The sequence below is a fragment of the Salvelinus sp. IW2-2015 genome, linkage group LG26 (genome assembly GCF_002910315.2).
Source record: "Salvelinus sp. IW2-2015 linkage group LG26, ASM291031v2, whole genome shotgun sequence".
Lineage (NCBI taxonomy): Eukaryota > Metazoa > Chordata > Actinopteri > Salmoniformes > Salmonidae > Salvelinus > Salvelinus sp. IW2-2015.
Window position 1 is genome coordinate 9699062 of NC_036866.1, and position 21847 is coordinate 9720908.

General features: G+C 42.8%; 1 protein-coding gene across 2 annotated transcripts in view; it reads left to right on the plus strand.

Annotated features, from left to right (window-relative positions):
- The first annotated feature begins 384 nt into the window (after positions 1 to 384).
- Positions 385 to 21847, plus strand: part of LOC111952842 (CREB-regulated transcription coactivator 1) — a 34428-nt gene continuing 12965 nt past the window's right edge. For both annotated transcript variants that reach the window (XM_023971783.2, XM_023971784.2), the window contains exons 1-10: positions 385 to 600; positions 4335 to 4451; positions 6290 to 6415; positions 7032 to 7093; positions 7334 to 7428; positions 13109 to 13185; positions 13275 to 13315; positions 13636 to 13859; positions 17432 to 17568; positions 21551 to 21775. In XM_023971783.2, coding sequence (XP_023827551.1) covers positions 475 to 600; positions 4335 to 4451; positions 6290 to 6415; positions 7032 to 7093; positions 7334 to 7428; positions 13109 to 13185; positions 13275 to 13315; positions 13636 to 13859; positions 17432 to 17568; positions 21551 to 21775 — 1230 coding nt within the window. In that variant the 5' untranslated portion in view covers positions 385 to 474. The remainder of the gene's footprint in view (positions 601 to 4334; positions 4452 to 6289; positions 6416 to 7031; positions 7094 to 7333; positions 7429 to 13108; positions 13186 to 13274; positions 13316 to 13635; positions 13860 to 17431; positions 17569 to 21550; positions 21776 to 21847) is intronic.

The following is a 21847-nucleotide window of genomic DNA, read 5'->3' on the forward strand; positions in this document are numbered from 1 at the left end:
AATCAAAATATATTTTATATTTGAGATTCTTCAAAGTAGCCACCCTTTGCCTTGACAGCTTTGCATTCTCTCAACCAGCTTCATGAGGTAGTCACCTGGAATGCATTTCAATTAACAGGTGTGCCTTTATTAAATGTTAATTTGTGGAATTTCTCCATGTGTTTGTGACAATGTAGGAAAATAGGATATCACAGTTTACTCGGTACTGAAGTGCTCTATCTTAAACTTGACTGATGTCGTGCTGACATGCACATCGTTTTTGAGTGAACTATCCCTTTAAACAAATGTCCTTGACGTTTTAGAGCACGTAATACAAATCAAATAGGCCTACACAAGGTAATTCCTGATTTAATTCTGTGACAATACTCATTTGATTTCCACGAAATGCAGTAGAAACATGTACGCGCGTAATGACGACAAAACCATCGTATCCAAGCGTTGTGCGTAAGGTCCCATTGAGAAGAAGAGCAGAAGATGGCGAGTTCAAACAATCCACGTAAATTTAGCGAGAAAATCGCTTTACATAATCAGAAACAGGCCGAAGAGACTGCGGCTTTCGAAGAGGTGATGAAAGACCTAAACATTACTAGAGCTGCACGGGTAAGTGCCTTGTTTTGTTGATTAATTCTGCTGCTAGGCTAGCTAGCTGCTGTACTGTCAGTAACCTATCGTCAGCTAGCTAACGTTAACTGCAGCACGTTTTTATGACAAGTTGTTTTTAGCCAGCCGGCAGTGGCAAACATAAGTGGCCGATTGACAGCCCTCTCAATTAAAGCTAAATATTTGTATTCTGATAACCATCATTGATTGGGGCGTTACTTTGCCAGCATTTTCAATTTGTTAACCGTAACCATCCCGTAAGCTGTCTTTGATGTTTGCTATGGTAGGCACCCAGGCAAGCTCAGGTAAAACTAGCTAGGTTATTGCTAGCAAGCACCTGGTTATATTCATATTCCCATACATCAATCAAAAGATTCCGTGTAGTAAGGTAGATAGTGATTTAACCGCTAGAAATTGCAATGAAGACTGAATATGTTTACCAGTTCGACTCAAACTGGTGCGTTTGATACTGACTGTAACGTTTTAATTGTTTACCTGTAAACTAAAGCGTCACTTACTATGCATACAACGTTAACTCTAATGTTGACAAGCCATTTTGACAGAAGTCACAATTCAGTTTTGAACGCCATGCAATGGGTTTGCATATTTACAAAGTTCCAAACCATCTTTGACAGCACCAAGAATCCCGCAGCATTTACGTGTATATGCATGCTGGGATTTGACAGATTTGCAACTTCGAAGCCTTGGAAGGCAGAGATGGAGAACATAGGATTTACTTCCTTGTCTTGAAGATGTTCATTATGTGTAATGCAAAGTTGGTTACTGGCAATAATCAGTCTGATTTGTATCAAATATTCATGTTAGACTGTTTATTCATCCCCATCAAATCAGGCCTTTGGTTAATCCATCCTTCATGCAATTCATTATTAAAGCAATTGGTGAACTAAATCGTTCAGTAATTATTGACAGGAGTATGGTGGTGAACCTACCAGTTGTGAATATAATAATGGAATGGTTTAGGAGTACAGGATAGATTTATGTTGTGGTTTTAAAATATGCCTATTTTATTTAAAGACAAAAAAAAATGTTTGACAAATCTAGCGACGTCTTTCCTTATGAGATTGACACAGATTCCAGCTATTAAGCCTAGGCCTACTGACTTTGTCCACTTGACTTGGGACATAGTACTGACCTTGCACAAACTTGATACTGAATTGATTAAGATATAAACAATTTATGGCTCATGTTAGCCTATTGCCCACAAAGTGCCTTTGGAGAGTTCCTCAATGAGATTGACACCTTGATAACCTGTCCCACTCAGCCCCTATCCAGATGGTTATTCGCCGCTGCAGTCTTCGCTCTCTCTCTCCCACTACTCTCTCCCCTTCAATCCTCCTGCTAAATTCTGCTCCCTCCTATCTCCTGACTTTTTGCCTCTTCGACCCTAGTCTCATCCCTTTATGCATCCTTTGACTCTCACTGTCCCCTTTCCTCACAGCTGACCTTCCCCTCCCGCTCTGTGGCTGAGTGACTCATTGCGTGCTAACAGGACTTTGGGTAGCTGAGTGGAAATGGAGGAAAACTAAACTTCCGGAGGACCTAACATCCTTCCACTCCCTGCTCTCGATCTTATCTTTATCCACTGCTAAAGCTGCTTTTTATCACTACATTTCAAGCTTCTGCCTCCAACCCTGTGAAATTCTTCTCCACTTTCTACCTCCTTAATCCTCCTCTCTCTCTGCGATTACTTTGTCAACACCTTTGAAAAAAAGGTGACGACATCCGCTCCTCTTTCACTCAGCCTACTGAGTCCACTGGTCCCAATCACACAGAACTACCATACGCCTTGTCCTCTTCCCTTTCTTCAGATTAAATCCTGGGACTAGTGATGTCCGGCCACCCCACAACCTGCCCATTTGACTCCCTTCTCCAGACCATCTTTGGAGACCTTCTCCCATTCCTCACTTCTCTCATCAGCTGACCACTGACTGCATCCCCTATGACTTCAAGATGGCTAGAGTCGCTCCCCTCCTCAAGACACCAACACTCGACCCCTCTGTCAAACTATAGACCAGTATCCCTAAGTTATTTTCTTTCCAAAAGACTTGAGTATGCTGTCTATGACCAACTCTCTCGTTATCTCGCTCAGATTGATATTCTTGACCCTAACCAGTCAGGCTTCAAGGCGGCTCACTCAACTGAGACTGCTCTCCTCTGTGTCAGAGGCACTCCGCTCTGCCAAAGCTGACTCTCTCTCATCTGTTCTCATTCTCCTAGATATATCCGCTGCCTTCGACACACTGAACCATCAGATCCTCCACTCCTCCCTCTCACGGTTGGGCGTCTCGTGCTCTGCACACCCCTGAATTGCATCCTACCTGGCAGGTCGCTCCTACAAGGTGGTGTGGAGAGGATCTGTGTCTGCACCACGTGTTCTCACTACTGGTGTCCCCCAGGGCTCGGTTCTAGGTCCTCTTTTCTCTTTACACCAAGTCACTCGGCTCTGTGATATCCTCACATGGTATGTCCTATCATTGCTATGCAGAAGACACTCAACTATTCTTCTTCCTCCTTTGAGGGGATGTCAGCCAACCACCTCAAGCTCAACAAAACAGAGCTGGTCTTCCTCCCGGGAAAGGTCTGCCTGCTCCACGGTGACCCTCTCCCAGAGTGCAAAGAACCTTGGTGTAACCCTGGACAACACCCTGCCATTCTCTGCAAACATCAACGCAGTGACTTGCTCCTGCAGTTTCATGCTCTACAACATCAGTAAAGTATGACCTTACCTCACACAGGAGGCGGCGCAGTTCCTAATCCAGACACATTTCATCTCCTGTCTAGACTACTGCAACTTTTTGTTGGCTGGGCTCCCTGCTTGTCATCAAATCCCTGCAATTTATCCAGAATGCCGCAGCCCCCCTGGTGTTCAACCTTCCCATGTCTCCCCACTCGTCCGCACACTCCACTGGCTTCCCGTCGAAGTTCAAAGCATCTTCAAGACCCTGGTGCTTGCCTATGGAGCAGCACTCTGTTCCGCCCCCTCTTGACCCCAATGATGGAACAAGCTTCCCCCAAAAGTTAGGACAGTGGAGTCCCTGCCCATATTTCGACATCTGAAACCCTACCTCTTTTTGAAGAGTATCTTCAAAAGGAGCATGCTAGCAGTTACCAAAGACTTCCAGTATTGAGTTTACGTCAGTTAGGTATTGAGCTTAAAACTGCACACAGAGATATATAAAAATGGTATCCCTGAGTTCATCTGTGTCTGGGGATGTAGATAAATGATTCATTGCCAACATCCTGAAGTTTCCCTTTAAATTAAGACACTGCAGCGCCGGCGCGAGGGATAAGAAATGCGTTGTACTCAATTGTCCCATTATCCCAAATGTTATACCGAGAAGATTGAATGACTGCTAGTTTTTCCGAAAACTGACCTTTTCGTCCTCATGCTAGGTAGCAGATGCCACAGCAGCCATTTTGGAATTCATCCCTGGATTGAGGTATGTATTCTGAACCAAATCTTGCGCTGGTTCCGCGGTGTCTTAATTTAAGCAAACGGTCTGTCTGACCCTCTAGTGCAGCTTTAAGCAAGCATAAGGTGTTGGATCTGCTGGCTAACCTATGTCTTATTTCATGTGTCCTTTTTTTAGATGTGGTCCATTCTATCTTTAGCACTGTAACTTGTATATCAACTGTTTTGGAATGTGATTTTTCATGTAGACCTATCAGTTTTATCATTCATTCATGCTTTCATGCAATTTTACTTTGCACAGTTGCAGTTACAGAAGACCCAGTATTTGCAACTAGGGCAGAATCGCGGACAGTACTATGGAGGCTCACTGCCCAATGTCAATCAGATTGGAAATAGCAACATTGACCTGCCTTTTCAGGTGAGCTCTCAGCTTCTCTATCAGTTGGTTTTAAAAAATTAATTAAAAAAATGTTTCATGATGCAAATCAGTCTCACCTGAGGGAAATGTAGTCTTTGAAAGCTTCCATGATTTTGTTTTACCCTCGCGTTACCTTGAATTGGATTCCTGTAAACACTACAAGACACTTCTTTAGTATTTTACAATTTTGAAGACGTGTCCTGGCGTATCGGTATCGATACACTGCATTTTCTGGGACCAACCGTCTCAGAAGGAAGCTAACATTGAGAATCAGACACCCTCACCCCATCTTGAATGTTTAATGGTCCAATGAAGCAGTTTTTATCTCCATATCAAATAATTTCTGGGTAACAATTTAAGTACCTTACTCTGTTTTAAATGATTGTATGGGAGTGGTCTGAGTAGAAGGGGGGGGGGGACTAGCTGTTATTGGCAGAGAGGTTTGGAACTCTCTTATTGGTCTATTAACAAATTCACCACCTGGTGATGTCACCAGGCGGGCCAAAACTCCATCCTACCAAAACAGGCAGAGATTGCAGGTGTTCTTTTTAAAAGGGCATTATCATAATTTTCCCAGTATTTTTTTCCAACATCATAGTGTAAAAATGTACTGAAAAGAAATATGAACGCAACATGTAAAGCGAGCCGAAATAAAAGATCCCAGAAATGTTCCATACACACAAAAAGCTTATTTCGCAAAAGTATTGTGCATAAATTTGTTTACATCACTGTTAGTGAGCATTACTCCTCTGCCAAGATAATGCATCCACCTGATGGGTGTGGCATATCAAGAAGCTGATTAAACAGTATGATCATTACGCGGGTGCACCTTGTGCTGGGGACAATAAAAGGTCACTCTAAAATGTGCAGTTTTGTCACACAATGCCACAGATGTCTCAATTTGAGGGAGTGTGCAATTGGCATGCTGACTGCAGGATTGTCCACCAGAGTTATTGCCAGAGAATTTAATGTTAATTTCTCTACCATAAGCCGCTTCAAACATCGTTTTAGAGAATTTGGCAGTACATCCAACCGGCCTCACAACCGCAGACCACGTGTAACCACGCCAGCCCAGGACCTCCACATCCGGCTTCTTCACCTGTGGGATTGTCTGAGACAAGCCACCCGACAGCTGATGAGACAGTGGGTTTGCACAACCAAAGAATTACTGCATGGTGGGGTTATGGTATGGGCATGATCTGGATCAACATGTACGACAGCGTGTTCCAGTTCCCACCAATATCCAGCAACTTTGCACAGCCATTGAAGAGGAGTGGGACAACATTCCACAGGTCACAATCAACAGCCTGATCAACTCTGTGAAGGAGATGTTGTGCTGCATGAGGCAAATGGTGACACCAGGTACTGACTGGGTTTCTGATCCACGCCCTTTTTAATTATTAATATTATTTTTTTGTTATCTGTGACCAACAGATGCATATCTGTATTCCCATTCATGTGAAATCCATATATTAAGGACTAATTCATTTCAATTGACGAATTTCCTTATATGAACTGTAACTCTTTTGAAATGGTTGCGTTTTTATGTTGAGTGTGTTTATTTTTATTTAACAGGAAAATCACGTTTTAGACTGCACTGGCCTTTAAGAAGACACAAGTAGCCTATGTTATTGCTTTCTATATCATGGCATTCCATTTTTGTAATATGTTTGCTAACTTGAGAATGTGTATGAGGGCCCATAGCTTGACCCATTTTTTAAAAGAATACATTTCCACCATATTATACAAAGACATTTTGAAATTGTATAATTTTTTTGTATGTATGCTTCAAATGACAAATGTTTCTCATATGGTTGATTTTTGCGTTTCCTGTCCAGAATTCCACCTTGGACAGCAGTCGGTCGACCAGGCATCACGGGCTGGTGGACCGCGTTTACCGCGATCGGAACCGCATCACCTCCCCGCACCGCCGGCCCCTCTCTGTGGACAAACATGGCCGCCAGATATCCTTCTTCTGCACTCAGCCAGAGATTATCTATTATATTGACAAGATAGTTGTGACTGCACTAACAATGGAAATGCATGTCCTCTAAGATGGAAAGCGATATCAGGTGGGACCATTCTAGCCAATGAAAGGGCAGATAAGCACGTGAACAACAGGCAACATAAATATAGTTATTTTTTTTATTTTTTTTTAAGTTGCCAAAATTCCACGTACATCCACTTATATCAATTAATTCGTAAAAACCTAACCATTACAAAACTCCTATTCGATCCAATAAGCCGTACTTAGCAAATTATAAATTACTATTTTTTTTTAACCAAATTGACACTGACCTTTTGGGCGGAGTAAACCCTCTCGCTTTGCATCTTCCTCTCTGACTCGGCTTATTTTAGAGTAGACCACAGTGGTCTTTACAACAATTTTACTTGATTAGTATTAAAACAGCGTGTTGTCATTGTTGGATAATTCTTAGGTAGACTTTGCACTTTAGTCAATGAATACGGACAGTTAACTTGACCATTCAAATATAGATTTACATAAGATTTTATATTTCACAGCTATTTATATATATATATATATATATATCTATATATATATCCTTAACTGAGATTCACATTGACAGCTGCCCCTATGGCTCAGTGTACCTCTCACCCCCACCGGATACCAGTTGGAGGAGGTAGGCCATTAACGACGACTTCATATTTGGAAAAACTAGGGTTGGGAGCAATTTCATCTACATTCAGGAAAAGCACAGGATATGCAATGCCCGTGTATATAGCATATTATTTAATATTGCATGCTTAATTTAACAACTTAAATGTATTTGACCCAGTCTGAAAAATACCATGGCACATATGTGGTTGGGGAATAGGGGCCAGAGATTTTGTTGATCTTTCACTTCATTCTAATGCCACAGGACGAACTCAGACTCAGCCCTACACCAGAGCGCCATGAACCCTGTGCCCCAGGACTCATTTGCAGGGGGTTCACAAGAGCTCCAGCCTAAACAAGGTAATGGAGGATCCAGGATACATGGACACGGAACAGCTTCTATTTATTCAGGCCTGTACCACTTTATGCATGAATCCACTAGTAATGCACCGAAATTACATTTTTGGCTGATACCGATATCTGATATTTTCCTTGACAAAAAAAACGATACTGATATTTAACATGTTAGTGGCCTTGTAAGCATTCTAGTACAGTTAAATGGTTAACTCACACACACACAGGGACGCAGCGGTCAAAGGCACTGCATCTGTGCAAGAGGCGTCACTACAGTCCCTGGTTCGAATCCAGGCTGTATTGCATCCGGCCGTGATTGGGAGTCCCATAGGGCGCTGCACAATTGGTCCAGTGTCGTCCGGGGTAGACCGTCATTGTAAATAAGAATTTATTCTTAACTGACTTGCCTAGTTAAATAAAAGGTTACACACACCACACTGACCAAAAAGTTATTTTGTTGGCATTTACGTATTTCCCCATTACCAGTAAAACAATCAAAACCTATTTCTTTCACTTACTTGCTGTGCTGTTTCATTGTAGTTTCATTCTCAACCAGGATTTCTATGGAACGCTGTTTGGGTCTTTGCATGTCAAAGAATATACTATTTAACACTTATTTGACGTGTCAAATAAGTTTGACCAATCAGGACCTAAAGACGACTGCATGTCACATAATTTAACRCGTTCATTAATTTTACACATTGATTACACGATCACTCGTATTTCATATGTCACAACAATTCATCGATATTTATGCTATGATGCTGGTAAAGTAAAAATAAATAAAAGCTAGCTAGCTCATGGATGCAAACAATGTTCTTCCCCAAAAACATAGCAAAATTCCATCTGTTTCAGTTAGCTAGCTAACTTTATAGCAAGGTGTCATCTAAAATACTCCTAATGCAGTTTTAATTTGATGGTAGTCGGACCTATCTATGTGAAGCTAGCCACAATAGTGGACTTTGCGGTTAGCCTTAAAAATAAAAAGTATGGCATAATTCTACTATTTGTATTAGTTTGTGTCACTGTCAATACTTTTATTTTGAAGACTAACCGCAAATCCCACCATTGTGCCTAATCCTTACTGTAGCTAGCTTCACAACTTAACTCTGTCTGGTCGAGCCTCACTAACCAGATAAAGCTTGCTGGCTGCTTATAACGTTAGCTTTGGGCAACCGGGTTAAGTTGCTGGCTAGCAATTTATTTTCATGAACTGAAGTTCAGTTTCAATTGGCGAACAACAAGTGGCTACCTAGCTAATACTTACTCACAATGATTCCTAAATCATTGTTAAGAATAATGAATAGGACTGTAGTTTCTACTGGTAATTGTTTTCAGGCTGGTTGTATTGGTGCAAGCTAGGTACCAAACTAAAGCTAGCTACCCCAGAAGTTGCGGTCGAACAAATTATGCATTATTACCAGCGCGGTATTGTAAACACATCGTTCACGGCCGGTGTTTCCAGACTTTTTTGTACAGCTTTGACAATGCTACGGTCTTTTTTTTTACACGCAAAGACCCAAACGGCGTTCCATAGTATGTATGTCGTGAAGCTAATAGCGTTTACGCTATTACTGTGTAACTCCGCTAGAGCAACATCGGAAAAATAGCACACTTGGTAGTGTTAACCAGTGCTCGAACAAGTCGGCGAAAGCCAACATCACCCATGTCAGAGAACGGTTGATTGTCAAGGGCAATGAATACTATTATCGTGGCTTTAATGGATTTTACCTCGATCCACAGAGCAGACATTGTGGGCTAGTTTTAGGAATGCTGTGTTGTACGTATATCGCAAAATCTTACGTGGCGTCATTACGTCATGCACCTTCTTTATATAGGTATGCAGGTCAGCCTTGACATCGGTTTTGCACATCGGGCATTAAACTAGACATCAGCCGATACCGATGTTGGCATTTTTTTATCTTGTATTATTATATATWTTTTTTACCCCATTTTCTCCCCAATTTCGTGGTATCCAATTGTTAGTTATTACTATCTTGTCTCATCGCTACAACTCCCGTACGGGCTCGGGAGAGACGAAGGTCGAAAGCCATGCGTCCTCCGAAACACAACCCAACCAAGCCTCACTGCTTCTTAACACAGCGCGCCTCCAACCCGGAAGCCAGCCGCACCAATGTGTCGGAGGAAACACTGTGCACCTGGCTACCTTGGCTAGCGCGCACTGCGCCCGGCCCGCCACAGGAGTCGCTGGTGCGCGATGAGACAAGGATATCCCTACCGGCCAAACCCTCCCTAACCCGGACGACACTAGGCCAATTGTGCGTCGCCCCACGGACCTCCCGGTCGCGGCCGGCTGCGACAGAGCCTGGGCGCGAACCCAGAGTCTTTGGTGGCACAGCTAGCGCTGCGATGCAGTGCCCTAGACCACTGCGCCACCCGGGAGGCCGATGTTGGCATTTTTAGATAATATCGGCCGATTCCGATATACAGTTGAAGTTTACATACACTTAGGTTGGGGTCATTAAAACTAGTTTTTCAACCACTCCACAAGTTTCTTGTTAACAAACTAGAGTTTTGGCAAGTCGGTTAGGACATCTACTTTGTGCATGACACAAGTAATTTTTCCAACTATTGTTTACAGACAGATTATTTCACTTATAATTCACTATATCACAATTCCAGTGGGTCAGAAGTTTACATACACTAAGTTGACTGTGCCTTTAAACAGCTTGGAAAATTCCAGAAAATTATGTCATAGCTTTAGAAGCTTCTGATAGGCTAATTGACATCATTTGAGTCAATTGGAGGTGTACCTGTGGATGTATTTCAAGGCATACCTTCAAACTCAGTGCCTCTTTGCTTGACATCATAGGAAAATCAAAAGAACACAGCCAAGACCTCAGAATTGTTTTATTTTATATAGACCTCCACAGGTCTGGTTCACCCTTGGGAGCAATTTCCAAACGCCTGAAGGTACCACGTTCATCTGTACAAACAATAGTGTGCAAGTATAAACACCATGGGACCACGCAGCCGTCATACCGCTCAGGAAGGAGACGCGTTCTGTCTCCTAGAGATGAACGTACTTTGGTGGGAAAATTGCAAATCAATCCTAGAACAACAGCAAAGGACCTTGTGAAGATGCTGGAGGAAATGGGTACAAAAGTATTTCTATCCACAGTAAAACGAATCCTATATCGACATAACCTGAAAGGCCGCTCAGCAAGGAAGAAGCCACTGCTCCAAAACCGCCATGAAAAAGCCAGACTACGGTTTGCAACTGCACATGGGGACAAAGATTGTACTTTTTGGAGAAATGTCCTTTGGTCTGATGAAACAGAAATAGAACTGTTTGGCCATAATGACCATCGTTATGTTTGGAGGAAAAAGGGGGAGGCTTGCAAGCCGAAGAACACCATCCCAACCGTGAAGCGGGGTGGCAGCATCATGTTGTGGGGGTGCTTTGCTGCAGGCGGGACTGGTGCACTTCACAAAATAGATGGCATCATGAGGAAGAAAAATTATGTGGAAATATTGAAGCAACATCTCAAGACATCAGTCAGGAAGTTAAAGCTTGGTCGCAAATGGGTCTTCCAAATGGACAATGACCCCAAGATACTTCCAAAGTTGTGGAAAAATGGCTTAAGGACAACACAGTCAAGGTATTGGAGTGGCCATCACAAAGCCCTGACCTCAATCCTATAGAAAATGTGTGGGCAGAACTGAAAATGAGCAAGGAGGCCTACAAACGGACTTAGTTACACCAGCTCTGTCAGGAGGAATGGCCCAAAATTCACCCAACAACTTATTGTGGGAGCTACCCAAAATGTTTGACCCAAGTTAAACAATTTAAAGGCAGTGCTACCAAATACTAATTGAGTGTATGTAAACTTCTGACCCACTGGGAATGTGATGAAAGAATAATAGCTGAAATAAATGTATTGCTCTCTACAATTATTCTGCCATTTCACATTCTTAAAATAAAGTGGTGATCCTAACTGACCTAAAACAGGGTATTTTTACTTGGATTAAATGTCAGGAATTGTGACACGTTTAAATGTATTTGGCAAAGGTGAATGTGAACTTCTGACTTCAACTGTATCATGCATCCCTAGAATCCACATGTCGTCATGAAAGGGTAAGCCACAGTCTTCTGGATCATGTATTACATGAGTGGGTTGGGTTACACTCAGGGATGGAAATTAATCCTAATTATTATGGTTACTTAAAAAAATAAAGTATTCCCCCCCCCTCCCCAACGGGCTCGGGAGAGGTGAAGGTCGAGTCATGCGTCCTCCGAAACATGACCTGCCAAACCACGCTTAACCCGGAAGCCAGCTGCACCAATGTGTCGGAGGAAACACCGTTCAACTGACGACCAGTGTCGTAGCAATTTCCTGTATTACCAAATGAGGAGAGTTACAAACCATACACCAGTCAGTTATACTTAAATTTCATCTTTAAAAATATTATGAGCTTTACAATAGCCCTTTGACTCTCAGATCAATTCAGTGTCTATAATGAATTCTGAGAGTCCCTACAGTCGAATACAAAGATATTTTATAGCCAAGATACACCCCTCTCAATTTACATGACGAACCACAGAACGCTTCACAAAGTGCCTTTTACTTGAGAAAGGAGTATCCCTTAGCCAGATTGCATTCGCTATAAATTATCGCTCAGTTTGGTCTCTAAAATGAGGTTCTAATCTCGTTCCTGGTACTTCATAGTTCAAAAACATTACCTCACTATCTGGAATGCTCTTTAGGCTTTATTGGCCAAAGACATCGTAAATCTCCTCTGTCAGTGCTATCTCATAGAGGCCCATCCTCAGTGGAACACACACACACACACACACAATAGTCAACAGATTATATTCTGTCGAATAAAACAACCATTCTAATGCAATTCAAAGATTATAATATAATCTTACAAGCACTATAACATAATCTTGCAATTTTCCACGACACCAGTCAGCTTGCAGGCACCCGGCCCACCACAAGGAGTCACTAGAGCACGATGAGCCAAGTAAAGCCCCCCACCCCCCCGGCCAAACCCTCCCCTAACCTGGACGACGCTGGGCCAATTGTGCGCCACCCTATGGGACTCTCGGTAATGACAAGCTGTGCCCATCTGCCTTAGACCGCTGCGCCACTCGGGAGGCACTGACTCTTACTTTTTAGACCGGGCTATTAGAAAATGTGCCCATCTAGCACGCCAGCTGGTGACATGTTGTCTTCAAATATCGCATGTTATAGACTTCGGACCCTGGCTAGTAAAATGTATGCTCCACTAGCCCGACTGGCCAGTGCCCAAAATCCTTAACTTCCATCCCAGGTTCCACTAGCTAACAGGTTTTGTCCATGTTGGAGCAACTATTCTCTTTCTGTGACGCTATCCCCTTGTGTACAACCAACCACTGCTTTCTGATGAGGGAAATGTTGGTGTCGTATTTTGATTTGTAATTGATATTACTCAAGAATGCATGGAAAACGGATCAATAATATTGTGGTGACACACATTTGTGTGGTATTCTGTAAACGGGAAGCATCTAGCTACCTGCCATTGAGCTCTACCTGATGTTTTAACAGTGTCTAAAAAAACATTAAGCAACTTAATTTCACTACAGGAAAAGTACTACTTTGTAAATACTGCAATGTGGGTTGATTTTAAAATTAGTGCCTTCAATTGTTGGTCATTACCTGATTTCTTTTTCACCATTCAGTGCTGCTCCTTACAGTTCCTGGGACTGAGGAGTCTGAATCACACGCAGACAAGGATACACAGTGGGGTAACAAAAAGGTAGAGGAGCGAACATGAAGCCTAGTTATATCAGTGCTTGCTCACAATTTTGGGATTTTTTAAAATGCTGAGTGTGCTTTGCCTTTCAGAATGACTCAAGACCCAAGTCTTGTGAAGTCCCTGGGATCAAGTGAGTACTTACTGCACATCCTATCATTCATAAATCTAAATATGGTACACCGGCAGGACCATACACTGTAGAAAGGTGCTGTGAGAAAGATCACTATCCAGGCCATGCTTAGAATTAATTATGTTCAAAGATTACTCTGTGAAGAGAAAGTGTGTCTGTCTGAGAGAGGACCTATGACACCAGATAACTGACATTTCCACACAAGGCATAGAAAAATGTCATAATTCATGAAAACAAGCAAAAATAATTCAGAATGGATTACCTTTGCCATGTGCTGTTTTAGGTCATGTGTACGTACCCCTGTTCTTTCTCCCCTCTAGTATATTTCCATCACCTGATCAGGAAGTGAACACGTCATTGATCCCGGCCACTCTCAACACAGGAGGCTCCCTGCCCGATCTGACCAATATCCAGTTCCCCCCACCACTGCCCACTCCGCTGGACACGGGCGACACATTGGTGTTTCCTTCCCTTAGCACCTCCAACAGCACGGGCAACCTGACCACCAACCTCACCCTCCTAGGCATCAGTGCTGCCAGCCACGGTAAGCCATCGATGGCAAAATGAATGTGGCACATTTTGTGTGTGTAATATATATGTATACTACTACTATATACATTCAAAAGTTTGGGGTCACTTAGAAATGTCCTTGTTTATGAAAGAAAAGCAAAAAAAATATTTGTCCATTTTTAAAATAACATCAAATTGATCAGAAATACAGTGTGGACATTGTTAATGTTGTAAATGACTATTGTAACTGGAAATGGATGATTTTTATGGATTATCTACATAGGCGTACAGAGGCCCATTATCAGCAACCATCACTCCTGTGTTCCAATGGCACGTTGTTAGCTAATCCAAGTTTTACATTTTTAAAGGCTAATTGATCATTAGAAAACCATTTTGCAATTGTTAGCACAGCTGAAAACTGTTCTGATTTTAAAGAAGCAATAAAACTGGCCTTCTATAGACTAGTTGAGTATCTGGAGCATCAGCTTCATTAAATAGTACCCGCAAAACACCAGTCTCAACGTCAACAGTGAAGAGGCGACTCCAGGATGCTGGTCTTCTAGGCAGAGTTCCTCTGTCCAGTGTCTGTGTTCTTTTGCCCATCTTAATCTTTCTTTTTTATTTGCCAGTCTGAGATATATGGCTTTTTTTTGCAATTTTTCTTTGCAACTCTGCCTAGAAGGCCAGCATCCCGGAGTCGCATCTTCACTGTTGACATTGAGACTGGTGTTTTGCAGGTACTATTTAATGAAGCTGCCAGTTGAGGACTTGAGGTGTCTTTTTCAAACTAGACACACTMATGTACTTGTCCTCTTGCACAGTTGTGTACTGGGGCCTCCCACTCTTTCTATTCTGGTTCGTGCCAGTTTGCGCTGTTCTGTGAAGGGAGTGGTACACAGCGTTGTACATGATCTTCAGTTTCTTGACAATTTCTCGCATGGAATAGCCTTCATTTCTCAGAACTAGAATAGACTGATGAGTTTCAGAAGAAAGAGCTTTGTTTCTGTCCATTTTGAGCCTGTAATCGAACCCATTAATATTCCATTAAATCTACCATTTCCAGCTACAGTAGTCATTTACAACATTAACAATGTGTACACTGTATTTCTGATCAATTTTATGTTATTTTAATGGACAGAACATGTGCTTTTCTTTCAAAAACATGGACATTTCTAAGTGACCCCAAACGTGAATGGTAGTGTGTGTGTGTGTGTGTGTATGTATATATATACACTGCTCAAAAAAATAAAGGGAACACTAAAATAACACATCATAGATCTGAATGAATGAAATATTCTTATTAAATACTTTTTTCTTTACATAGTTGAATGTGCTGACAACAAAATCAAACAAATTATCAATGGAAATCAAATTTATCAACCCATGGAGGTCTGGATTTGGAGTCACACTCAAAATTAAAGTGGAAAACCACACTACAGGCTGATCCAACTTTGATGTAATGTCCTTAAAACAAGTCAAAATGAGGCTCAGTAGTGTGTGTGGCCTCCACCTGTGTCCTGGTATAGACTGCCTACAACGCCTGGGCATGCTCCTGATGAGGTGGCGGATGGTCTCTGAGGCATCTCCTCCCAGACCTGGACTAAAGCATGGACAGTCTCTGGACAGTCTGTGGTGCAACGTGGCGTTGGTGGATGGAGCGAGACATGATGTCCCAGATGTGCTAAATTGGATTCAGGTCTGGGGAACGGGGGGGCCAGTCCATAGCATCAATGCCTTCCTCTTGCAGGAACTGCTGACACACTCCAGCCACATGAGGTCTAGCATTGTCTTGCATTAGGAGGAACCCAGGGCCAACCGCACCACCATATGGTCTCACAAGGGGCTGAGGATCTCATCTCAGTACCTAATGGCAGTCAGGCTACTTCTGGCGAGCACAGGAGGGCTGTGCGGCCCCCAAAGAAATGCCCACCCACACCATGACTGACCACCACCAAACCGGTCATGCTGGAGGATGTTGCAGGCAGCAGAACGTTCTCCACGGCGTCTCCAGACTCTGTCCCACGTGCTCAGTGTGAACCTGCTTTCATCTTGAAGAGCACAGGGCGCCAGTGGCGAATTTGCCAATCTTGGTGTTCTCTGGCAAATGCCAAACGTCCTGCACGGTGTTGGGCTGTAAGCAACAACCCCACCTGTGGAGTCGGGTCCTCATACCCCTCATGGAGTTTGTTTCTGACCGTTTGAGCAGACACATGCACATTTGTGGCCTGCTGGAGGTCATTTTGCAGGGCTCTGGCAGTGCTCCTCCTTGCACAAAGGCGGAGGTAGCGGTCTGCTGCTGGGTTGTTCCCTCCTACGGCCTCCTCCACGTCTCCTGATGTACTGGCCTGTCTCCTGGTAGCGCCTCCATGCTCTGGACACTACGCTGACAGACACAGCAAACATTCTTGCCACAGCTCGCATTGATGTGCCATCCTGGATGAGCTGCACTACTGAGCCACTTGTGTGGGTTGTAGACTCCGTCTCATGCATACACTAGAGTGAGAGCACCGCCAGCATTCAAAGTGACCAAAACATCAGCCAGGAAGCATAGGAACTGAGAAGTGGTCTGTGGTCACCACCTGCAGAATCACTCCTTTATTGGGGGTGTCTTGCTAATTGCCTATAATTCCACCTTTTGTCTATTCCATTTGCACACAGCATGTGAAATTTATTGTCAATCAGTGTTGCTTCCTAAGTGGACAGTTTGATTTCAAGAGAAGTGTGATTGCTTGGAGTTACATTGTGTTGTTTAAGTGTTCCCTTTATTTTTTTGAGCAGTGTGTATATATATATATATATTTTATATTATATATATATATATATGTGTGACATTCTGATAATGTAACCAAGGATAATCTCTGTTTTTCATTAACAAGCAAGTTCTGTATCAAAGTTAATTGTACAAAACCTTCCTGAACTCCATGCAGCACCATTTCTACCATTTGAGCAAGGAATCCATTTTTTTTGGACATAACATCCAAAAATCTAACTTTGGCAATAGTCTACATGCCTAAGAAGAATAACCTGTTAACGTAATATCTGCATGGTGTACAATGATAATCATGTGACACAACTATATTGTCTTTGTAAGGTGTTTCCCATTACCCTGCAAAATATTGCATCAAACTGCCTACAGACACTGGAGCTCCTTGAACGTCTTGGCTAGACTGTTTCCCACCCCCCGGTATCTGGAAAAAGATGTTGTAGAAGTAACATGCACAGATAGCTGGCAGGAATATGGATGGCTCCACTTATTTATTTATGGCTCCTTGAGCATCTTTAGTTAGACTAGATTCTCTGAGGTAGTAGGTGAACCTTTTCACTACTGTCAATTTCACAGAAGGATTATGCGTCAAGTTTYGCCAGAAATGCCATTTGTCATGCTACTGAAAGCTAGATAGGTAGATGGATAGGTACTTTATTACTTAGTGATTGGTACTTACTTAGGGATTGGCATATAAGTGGATGCATGCATATCATAAACATATACAGCACAAGTCACTAGAAAATCTGTACAATGTAGTTGTGAAAACCCCCTAGCAATGTTACATTGCACAGCAATGCCCAAAAGAAGAGCCACTGATGCCTGTCCTGTTGTCTTGGCAGTCATCCCAACCACCTCTCAGCCTACCATGACGGCCCAGCGCAGGCAGTCCACCCTGGTCCCCCTAACCCTAAACGCCGAACCACAGCAGTCACCGCAGCAGCTCTCCCCCACCCTATCGCCCCCTCTCAACATCCAGGTGAGAGGCTATTTCTACTGTCGCATTCAGCAGGGATATTATTGAACTTTAACAGAGGTTGTAAACAAGTCATTTTTAACATAGAGATTTACTGAAAGTGATATCCCTAACTAAAATGGGATTTTACCCTGATGTTTTAAAGGGCCAAAAGCATGATGGAACATTTTGATTCATTAGATTGTTTAATCAACCAGGTAAATTCTGAGAGAGAAAGGTGCTGGAGTTCGCTAAACGGCTATGCAGATATGTATTTTATCTCGACACTAAAACTTCAAACGGAGAACTGGTAGTAGTATTTTCAATTTATACTGAACAAAAAATGAACATTACATTTAAATAAATTAGGCCCTAATCTATGAATTTCACATGACTGGGAATACAGATATGCATCTGTTGGTCAAACATACCTTTTGACCATCATAGATCAGAAAAGTACCTGTGACCACCACTTGCATCATGCAGCGCGACACATCTCCTTCACATAGAATTGATCAGGTAGTTGATTATGGCCTGTGGAATATAGTCCCACTCCTATTCAATGGCTGTGTGAAGTTGCTGGATATTGGTGGGAACTGCAACACACTGCCTCCCAAAGATGCTCAATGGGTGACATGTCGTCTGGTGAATATGCAAGCCATTGAAGAACTGGGACATTTTCTGCTTCCAGGAATTGTGTACAGATCCTTGCGACATGGGGATGTGCATTATCATGCTGAAACATGAGGTGATGGTGGCGGATGAATAGCACGACAATGGGCCTCAGGATCTCATCATGGTATCTCTGGGCATTCAAATTACCATTGATGAAATGTAATTGTGTTCATTGTCCATAGCTCTTGCCTGACCATACCATAAACCCACCGCCTCCATGGGGCATTCTGTTCACTATGTTGACATCAGCAAATCGCTCGCCCACACGACGCCATACAGGACACGTGGTCTGGGGTTGTAAGGCTGGTTAGACGTACTGCCAAATTCTCTAAAACTAATTTGGAGGCAGCTTATGGTAGAGAAATTAACATTTAAATTCTCTGGCAACTGCTCTGGTGGACATTCCTGCAGTCAGCATGCCAATTGTACTCTACCTCAACTTGAGACATCTGTGGTTTTGTGTTGTGTGACAAAACGGCACATTTTAGAGTGGCCTTTTATTGTCCCCAGCACAAGGTGCACCTGTGTCAGGATCATGCTGTTTAATCAGCTTCTTGATATGCCACACCTCTCAGGTGGATGGATTATCTTGGCAAAGAAGAAATTCTCACTAACAGGGATGTAAACAAATTTGTGCACAACATTTCAGAGAAATAAGCTTTTTGTGTGTATGGAACATTTTTGTGAACTTTAATTTCAGCTCATGAAACATGGTACCAACACTTTACATGTTGCATTCATATTTTTGTTCAGTGTGTATATAATAATGATTTGGTGGGTGATTTATATTTGTCCTATTTCAATACACGTGTGAATTGAAAATGTTTGTTTTGCACATCTCAACTTTCCTTGAGACACCCTTCAGAGAGTTGGGTCATGTCCAGGGTCTGCCTTTCACCTTGTTGGCTCGGGGATTCGAACTAGCAACCTTTTGGTTACTGAACCAATGCTCTAACTGCTATTCTACCTGCTGCCCTATATACAGTGGGGAGAACAAGTATTTGATACACTGCCGATTTTGCAGGTTTTCCTACTTACAAAGCATGTAGAGGTCTGTAATTTTTATTCATAGGTACACTTCAACTATGAGAGACGGAATCTAAAACAAAATCCAGAAAATCACATTGTATGATTTTTAAGTAATTAATTTGCATTTTATTGCATGACATAAGTATTTGATACATCAGAAAAGCAGAACTTAATATTTGGTACAGAAACCTTTGTTTGCAATACAGAGATCATACGTTTCCTGTAGTTCTTGACTAGGTTTGCACACACTGCAGCAGGGATTTTGGCCCACTCCTCCTTACAGATCTTCTCCAGATCCTTCAGGTTTCGGGGCTGTCGCTGGGCAATACGACTTTCAGCTCCCTCCAAAGATTTTCTATTGGTGTCAGGTCTGGAGACTGGCTAGCCACTCCAGGACCTTGAGATGCTTCTTACGGAGCCACTCCTTAGTTGCCATGGCTGTGTGCTTCGTGTCGTTGTCATGCTGGAAGACCCACCACGACCCATCTTCAATGCTCTTACTGAGGGAAGGAGGTTGTTGGCCAAGATCTCGCGATACATGGCCCCATCCATCCTCCCCTCAATACGGTGCAGTCGTCCTGTCCCCTTTGCAGAAAAGCATCCCCAAAGAATGATGTTTCCACCTCCATGCTTCACGGTTGGGATGGTGTTCTTGGGGTTGTACTCATACTTCTTCTTCCTCCAAACACGGCGAGTGGAGTTAGACCAAAAAGCTCTATTTTTGTCTCATCAGACCACATGACCTTCTCCCATTCCTCCTCTGGATCATCCAGATGTCATTGGCAAACTTCAGACAGGCCTGGACATGCACTGGCTTAAGCAGGGGACCTTGCGTGCGCTGCAGGATTTTAATCCATGACGGCGTAGTGTGTTACTAATGGTTTTCTTTGAGACTGTGGTCCCAGCTCTCTTCAGGTCATTGACCAGGTCCTGCCGTGTAGTTCTGGGCTGATCCCTCTTCTTCCTCATGATCATTGATGCCCCACGAGGTGAAATCTTGCATGGAGCCCCAGACTGAGGGTGATTGACCGTCATCTTGAACTTCTTCCATTTTCTAATAATTGCGCCAACAGTTGTTTCCTTCTCACCAAGCTCTTGCCTATTGTCCTGTAGCCCATCCCAGCCTTGTGCAGGTCTACAATTTTATCCCTGATGTCCTTACACAGCTCTCTGGTCTTGGCCATTGTGGAGGTTGGAATCTGTTTGATTGAGTGTGTGGACAGGTGTCTTTTATACAGGTAACGAGTTCAAACAGGTGCAGTTAATACAGGTAATGAGTGGAGAACAGGAGGGCTTCTTAAAGAAAAACTAACAGGTCTGTGAGAGCCGGAATTCTTACTGGTTGGTAGGTGATCAAATACTTATGTCATGCAATAAAATGCAAAATAAAATTACTTAAAAATCATACAATGTGATTTTCTGGATTTTTGTTTTAGATTCCGTCTCTCACAGTTGAAGTGTACCTATGATAAAAATTACAGACCTTTACATGCTTTGTAAGTAGGAAAACCTGCAAAATCGGCAGTGTATCAAATACTTGTTCTCCCCACTGTACATGGCTAAATCCCTATGTGAGATGAGCAAGTGATGCCTACCAGGTGTAGTTTGGCCTTGTTTCCTGGAATGACTCAGCTAGCCAAGATCCGTCCAGAGTAATTTGGAGCTTTCAATTGCTCAAGGAAGGCATGACATCACAAACAATGCTCAGTGTGCGACGCTTTCAAATGTGAAACGATAAACCTTTCTCTGTCCATGGCACCAGTCTCTAATGTTTGTTGTTCTGTCCATGAACTGAGAATCTTTCTATAACGTATTAAAGCCTTTGCGTCGCTGGGTGAAAACTAGATCTTAACAAGATATTTAGCCACTCTTGTAATATATTGAAATGGAAGCGCAGTAAAAGGTGATTCATTCATTTTTATCAGTCTTCATCTGGGTGCTATTTACTAGATGACAATATAGGTAATGTATATTTTTCCACTTTATTTTTTATAGTACACTAGGGAAGATGATGCTTACATTTAGACATTTTACGTATTATTTGAGCCAACATCAGTTTTGGCAGTGTTTCGTTTGCGAGCAAAGAGCAGTGCGGTAGCTAACTAATTGGATATAATGTAATTGTTTCACCTCAGTTACCCAAGTTAGTTAGCAAGCTTGCTTAAATTATTTAGTTTTAAAGTTACCAAACGCTCTTACGTTATTTTGCTAGCTACTGTAACCCTGTTATAACAGTGTTGAATTCCTTGTTTTCGTTTTCAGGTTAAGTTCAAGCTTTTTTCCCTTCCTCTATCGTTACCAGGCAGTGGCGATGGATGCCTTGACTCTGGAGCAGCAGCTATCCCAGTATGCCTTCTTTAGCCAGCTGACAGCGCAGTCCCAGGCCCAAGTGCTCAATGACCTGCAGCAGCAAGCCCTGCCCCAGGGCATCAGGTTAATCACCCTGCCCCTGGCCACCACCACTGCCTCCACAGCCACCCAGTCCTCCCCAGTCAGCCAGATCGCGACGACTGTCAACATCAACTCGGTGAGTCGCATGCTCTGTAGACCAATGACAGTGGAAAACTGAGCTGACAAGATCCAAGAAAAAGCCAGTGTT